Source organism: Lonchura striata, chromosome 1 (genome assembly GCF_046129695.1).
Source record: "Lonchura striata isolate bLonStr1 chromosome 1, bLonStr1.mat, whole genome shotgun sequence".
NCBI lineage: Eukaryota > Metazoa > Chordata > Aves > Passeriformes > Estrildidae > Lonchura > Lonchura striata.
Genome location: NC_134603.1, coordinates 83,406,151 through 83,412,902, shown reverse-complemented (window position 1 = coordinate 83,412,902; position 6,752 = coordinate 83,406,151). Strand labels below are relative to the sequence as shown.

Below are 6,752 nucleotides of genomic sequence, written 5' to 3'. Positions count from 1 at the left end.
AAGCTAAAAGGAGCATGGCATTCAGGAAGCAGATTTGCGAGACTTTTGCCTGTTTTCCTCTTGAAATCAGACTGTTGAAGGGAAATAAGCAGAAAACAAGAGATGAGGGCAGAGTAGAAGACTTTTAATAGATGATTTTAAATAAAATTATCAATATTGTGAACGGCTTACACTTGTCAAAGGTGGTGCAGAATATCATTGTGTTTTGCCATTTATCCAGGGCATTTGTTTAAAAAATATACAAATATTGTCCCATCAGGAGATTCAGTATATAGTATTTCTTTTTTAAGAAACAAACTGGCATTGAAACAGAGGTGCAAAAGTAACATAATACATTCACAAAACATGTTTTAAATAAGTTTCTAAGTTTAAATAAGTTTCTAAGCATGCTTTCTACTGAAACCAATTTTTAAAAAATCAGTTTTACATCAATAAAGATGTAGTACAAAAATGCGATTTTACAAGCCATTTTTTCCAATAGCTATGCCATTTAAGTTGCAGCATTCTTCCAACATGATGTATATATTTAACTGGAATAATATTAAGTATTTAAATATAAAATTACGAAGTTTGAGAATATAAATTAGTAACAACATATAGAGATAAAAATACATGCAGTACAAAATAAATAATTAATCAGCTTTATATATAAGGAAATGTATAATATTATACAAACAATATATACAAGATTATAAGACTTGATCTTATAGTAGCAATCTCAGTGCAGTAAAAATGTTACTTTGTGGGGTTACTCATACACTCAAAATCAGATGCACAAGACTACCCTGCTGAAATGGCTCTTGATTGTAATGGTTCCTGACTATAACAGGCCCCACAGAAAACTTGGTGTGAAAAGCCTTGGGGTTTAGTTTTGTTCTTGTGAGCTGAGATACTGTTGGCATTCTGGGTCTCCTTTAATTTTTGGAGATCCAGGAATTCTTCTGCCGTTTTTTGGATAGACACACCAGCATTCAGCAGATTCTCCATCCAGCAAAGTTTCACACTAGAATATTATTAGAAAAAAAAAAAAAAAATCACAATAAGTAATTGTAAGATTACCTGTGAGGTACTGCCAGTAGAGGTGTTGGACACAATTAGGATCAGAAAGTGGGGATCTGCCATGCACAGGCTTGTTTTGAATGCAGAGCCTCTAAACAACACACTTGGTTAGGGAATCATGACCTCAGCTTAGCTATCACAAGAGCAACTTCAGATTTAAAACTGTCCAGTCCTCGGTAAACAGCAGGAGAAAACAGCTATATCTTCCAGTTCCAGTGGGAGAAGTGGAAGGATGGCAGAATATAAACCTCACAGGGTGAGAGCAGTGATTGAATTTTCTGTCTCTTCACAGAAGGAGACAACTAAGGTGGTATGTTCTGGGCTTTTTTCTTGGGGAGGGGCTAAAACAGGTTTCTGTTTGTGCTTGATTAGATCTTGGGTCACACCGTGATGCCATGCCCAAAACCAATGAGTTTTGGTGACACAGAATTATGCAGACCTATTAATTTGTGTGCATGACTGTGGTTATAGGGTCTGGCTTGAGGTTTGGAGCTTTAGTTAGCTTTGCAGATTGCTCTCACTGTAACTTTAACTTGCAATAGATTTTTTTGAGGGCATTATGGAAATGAGCAAATAACTTAACCCACAGGCAGCACAAATCAATATTTTTGTTAGGTTTTCAGAAGGTTAATTTTGCTCTAAAGAGCTTTTTTCACTGCCTATGAGCTGAGAGCCTTCCTTTTACATAGTAATTATTACATATTCAATGTGTTTTGGCAGGATATATGGCGGATATAATGAATTAATGTCAGCTGAATGAATGCTAACAAACCAAGTACATGGAAGCAGATAGTGTTAAAATATTTTGGAAAAGGCTTTGTGTGCACCTCTTTTGTGAAGGGAAAAGACTTCTGCCTCTATTGCTGACAGCCACCAGCATGTAGCTCACCCTGAAGAGAAACAAACCAAGTTTTCACAACTTGTTACAAACTTGTGAGCTTGGAGCAGAGGGCTGTGAAAGGGTTGGCTGTCACCAGGCTAGTTGCAGCGCTGCTGTGAGCAGAGAGGGGGAAAAAGGCACGCACCTGTTTGCTGTGGTAAAATCCATTCCTGTTGCAGTTAGGCAAGTAAAATTTGTAAATCTCCCCTCTGCTTCTCTGCTGAGCCTTCATCAATGTATACAGGGATCTGTAGAGCTCCTTCTGACAAGGACCCTGCAAGAATACCAGGGCAGTGAATAACAAATCACAAGTAAATAAACTACACGAAAGATGATCAGAATATAGACAGTAAAGAGCTGAAAATACTTATTAGGCATAAAGTCTACACGGAACTGTTTTGCATGTAGTTTTCCTTCTTTCAATAGGAGCACAGACAGAAAACTCTGCTGTTGCATTCAGACCTTTGTTTTTATTCATTGAAGTTTTTTCTGTTCTCATAAACATGAGGATTTTAGTCCTTAAATTGCCACTCAAGAAAATTTAACCTGTACTAAGTAAACACATTACTGCTTAGAGGATACAATTTCTCCTCTTATGGGGAGGTGGAAGTTAGAAAACTGGTACATGAGATTGGTCATGTTAGGTTGCCATGACCTTGTGCTTTGTTGATATATTGAGGATAGTTGCAAGACATAAATAGACGGTGCAAGAACAAACATCTGAATGTTTATTATCTTTTGAAGAGGACAGAACTGTTGCCAAAGCAACATGGAGCCATTCTGTAGCTCTGGGACCAAACCCCAAAGTTCTTGGAACTGGGAATGAAGAACTGTTTCCAATATTCACTGTTTTCACAATTTGCTGGCTCTCTTTTTCAAAGTTACAATTTCTGTACATCAATATTTCTGCTTTTGAGTGAAAACATAACCTCTGCTTTTGCAAAACCTCCCCATGTTAGCCCCTCATATAAGCTGTCATATTCCAGTCTGTGGGTTTATCCGTGGCTCTGGGTGAGAAAAGCAGAAGCCCTAAAAATCAGAACTGCAGCTAACAGCACATGTACATAACAGTTCAAACTAAATCAGTGATTAAGTCCTGTTCTGAATATGGAATGAGACTTTCTAAGGTAGGGTGGTGATTAGTATATTTTTTCTTTTTCTTTTCCATTTTGTCAGTGACCATTATGAACCTAGGCTTCGGTGCTGCCCAACTAACCCAGCTCCATAATACAGGGGTGCTGCTGCCCCCTGGGACTGGTCTAATCGTGGTTCTCTTGTGCCCTCAAGTGGAACATAAAACTGCTTGCAAAGGCCGTACATTGTCATTACCCACTAAGATTTTGCAGTGTTGAACCCCCTTTAATTGTTGAAGTTTTTTTCTTTCTACATGAATATACTTAATAGTGTTTCCTTGTGATCAGAAAGAATTACATTTTGTTTTGCACTGGTGTTTCATCAATAACTACATAGAAAGACTCACTTTTATTTTGCTGTGTGTTGGACCAGAGAAAAATGCCTTTTCTTAATAAAACTAAAAAGAAGTCCAAGAATTTAATATAGATTCCTGAAAATTAAGGGGGAAGGTTATAATCTGATTGTAAATGTGATGAAATATTCAGCCTCTGCATGAAGTCTTTTTAGGACATACGTGATGCACGCCTGTTATTATGGCTCCAGACATTTTGTCTGTTCCACAAGCATCTGATGACATATTCCAAAAGCTGGTTTGCCAGCTACCCGAAATACTGATATTTCAACGTTGCTGCTAGAATTTTTTTTGCAAGGCTCTACTGAAATTGTCTCTGAAAGTTTAACAAAGAAAACCCACCTGCTCTTTCCATTTCTTGAGTTCAGATATTCTCTTTGCTTTCATGTATTCATACATGCTGATGGAATTCCAGGGAATGGATTTATCCTGGCCTATGGGGAACATCAACTGATAGTTCAGCAGCTGATCCTGTGTTATTTCAGTGCTTTCCAGAGGCATATCATCAGGTTCTAGAGAATCTGGAAGTGAATGATATTAAGATAAACATCTTCAGTGAAATTTGGCATTTATTTCTCAAAGTTTAAAAAGGTGAAGAGAAAGATCAATCAAAATAAAAGAAAAAGTAATATCTAAGACATTGATTACAGTAGATCCTGTAGGAATAAATTACATGTGCAATATGGCAAATTATACTTTGATAATAAATTCAAAGTATAGGGCGCAGCAGCTGTTCTCTAACAAATTGCTTATTTTATGATCCTTCAAAATTACTTGAGTCCCAAATATAAAGTTGCAGCCCGTCTGTTAGATGTGAAAAATAAACCTTGACTACAGTGGGTTGTAGAAACATGGCTAAATGAGAAAAGATTGAAGTTAAACTTGTAATGAATTTAGATTTTTGTCAGCATGATATATTTCTGGTTTTAATTACGAGAGGAAGTGGTTAAGACCTCATCCCAAGGTATCCTGTACTTTGCTCTTGCCTTATAAATAAGAAAGGGTGGCAATTCACAGGGGCCAGAAGTAGGTCCTGCTGACCTGCAGTAGACCAAATAGCAAAAACTGTCAGAAAATATTTGTTTCTGCCTGATCATGGCCTTCATACCAGTGCCTCAATCAGCATGTGTGAACTCGTCCTCTGAAAGCAAGAGAACCTCTTTTCAATTGCAGGCGATTCATCATAGAATAAAATTTTGGAAGGAAGGAAGGAAGGAAGGAAGGAAGGAAGGAAGGAAGGAAGGAAGGAAGGAAGGAAGGAAGGAAGGAAGGAAGGAAGGAAGGAAGGAGGGAGGGAAGGAAGGAAGGAAGGAGGGAGGGAGGGAAGGAAGGAAGGAAGGAGGGAGGGAGGGAGGGAGGAAGGGAGGGAGGGAGGGAGGGAGGAAGAAAGGAAAAATCAAATCAAATTTAATGCAGGTAGCTTAAATACTACAGTTTTGTCAGTTTGGTCACTGTGCTCTGCCTTCCCCACCCCCTCAACTACAACAGAAACTCCACTTACTTCTACTAATGGCTATTGTTATTTTGAGTCAATGATGATTATTTTTGTAATGCTGCCGAGTTACCTTAATCACCACTTCACAGACATAGCAGTAGTGATGATGAAAATAATAATAATAATAATAATAATTTGAAAAAGAACGAAATAACACTGAAGAAGTTCATGCCCATCATACAGTCTAAGATGCTTGAGATACCTTTTTGCCTCAAGATAATTTGCCTAGCACTCCACTGCTCCCAGTAAATTTTATTCCCAGGCACAAAGCCTTTTTATTCTCTATCATGACTTTTAGAGATGGACATAACCAAAGCCTATAAAACATCTGCCCTACTCCAGCTACTGTCTCCACCTACTGCAGCCTCCCAGATACTTTATTGTAGTTATTCTGCATTGTACCATCACTATGCTTTGGGGTTTTTGTGCTTTCAGACTGTAGTGTACTAGCTTGTTGCGAACATCTTAGGCCCGGCACCAGGATGCACCTCACCTCAAACAGGTCAGAACACGTTTCCCTGGAAAGTGCATTCCAGCCTCCCTCTATTTCAGACGCCTGCCTAACTTCGCTCATGGTTCCTAGCTTCTGGCTCCCACAGTTCGCGTCGCGCCTGCCAATCCCTCCGGCTGCCCTCGGCGAGGGCTGTGCCGAAGCGCCCGGCGCGCAGCCCCCGACCTGGCCCGTGAGGAGGCGCGGAGCGGGGACGCGATGGCGCGGTACCTGCCGGCTCTTCTGTGCGCATCCCTCCGACCTCGCTGGCGGGCAAGCACGTCCCGTGCCCCTGGATGAGGGCGGAGAGGGGCCGAGACTCACCGGTGGAGATGTGGCAGCGAAGCCCCAGGCGGCAGCGGGCGGTGTAGACCCCACAGGGCTGCCCCGGCCCGAGGGCGCAGATCTGACAGCAGCCGCAGCCGGGCTGCCGGGCAGCCTCCGGGCAGTCCGGCGGGACGGGCGGGCACAGAGCGAGCCTCTCCGGCGTGCAGGGGGCGCAGAGCACCGGCTGCGCACCGCGGGCGATGCGGGCGGCCGGCAGCGCCGGCAGCTGCAGCAGCAGCGGCGGAAGCAGCAGAGCCGGGAGCCAGCCGCGGCGCAGCGCGCACCGCGGGCCGCTCATGCCGCTGAGCAGGGGCCGGGGAGGGAGCAGCTCGGCGGCCTGGGGAGCAGGAGGCACCTCACTCACATTCGGCTTGCCCATTTATACAGTGCTTTGCCTGAGTATTAATCTTTAACCCCGAGTTAACTATTATATGAACAGGAGGGCAGGAGAAGTGTCGTTTCACTGTCGTTTCACTGGCAGTTGAAGTTCCCCTCCCCTTTCACTTCCTCCTTTATCTATTTTCTTTCCTCCAGACATGCAGGAATGCTTTTATTCCCTGACTCCCACCTCATTGCCCCAACACAGTTAACGAGGAAAAATATGGTGGGGGCTGGAGACAAAATTGGCAGAAGGGAATGGATGAGTGGAGGCTGTCCTCTCCCTTTTTGCTTGTCACAAATGTCTCCTGTTTTTGACTTTTCATAAAAATGTAAAAGTTCAAAAAGCAAGAGGAGAGGGGTGGGGGAGGAGGGAAATCCCATTGAAACTGAAGCAACTGAATTCGTATTTCCACAGCAACAAATGCAACAAACTCTTGTTTAATTTTCATCATGTGGCTGCAGGTGAGGAGTACACTGACATACCAAAGAGGAGGCCTCAAGGGTCATAAAGCCATCAGAATCTTTTAACTACCGCACACATGCACGTAGGAGTCCTTGCATTAACCTCTGGGGGTGGCTGTGCCGCTGAAGCAGGATCTCATGTGCCTCTGCTCAGTTTTGCTCCTGGAGTGAG

General features: G+C 42.4%; 1 protein-coding gene across 1 annotated transcript; it reads right to left on the bottom strand.

Annotated features, from left to right (window-relative positions):
- Positions 1–103: 103 nt before the first annotated feature.
- On the bottom strand, positions 104–6,035 carry IGFBP1 (insulin like growth factor binding protein 1). The gene is made up of 4 exons (XM_021543141.3): positions 5,642–6,035; positions 3,768–3,946; positions 2,085–2,213; positions 104–1,003 (listed from the first exon to the last, which is right to left on the bottom strand). Exons 1-4 carry the CDS (start codon positions 6,033–6,035, stop codon positions 866–868), a joined length of 840 nt encoding a protein of 279 aa, XP_021398816.3. The 3' UTR covers positions 104–865.
- Between the last annotated feature and the right edge of the window lie 717 nt (positions 6,036–6,752).

Excerpts from the sequence above, each read along its gene's own strand:
- IGFBP1 (XM_021543141.3), bottom strand. The coding sequence starts at position 6,035 with ATGAGCGGCCCGCGGTGCGCGCTGCGCCGCGGCTGGCTCCCGGCTCTG. Across the intron at positions 3,947-5,641 it reads GCGCACAGAAGAGCCGGCAG|ATTCTCTAGAACCTGATGAT; the intron begins GTACCGCGCCAT and ends ATTCACTTCCAG. Across the intron at positions 1,004-2,084 it reads GATTTTACCACAGCAAACAG|TGTGAAACTTTGCTGGATGG; the intron begins GTGCGTGCCTTT and ends ATAATATTCTAG.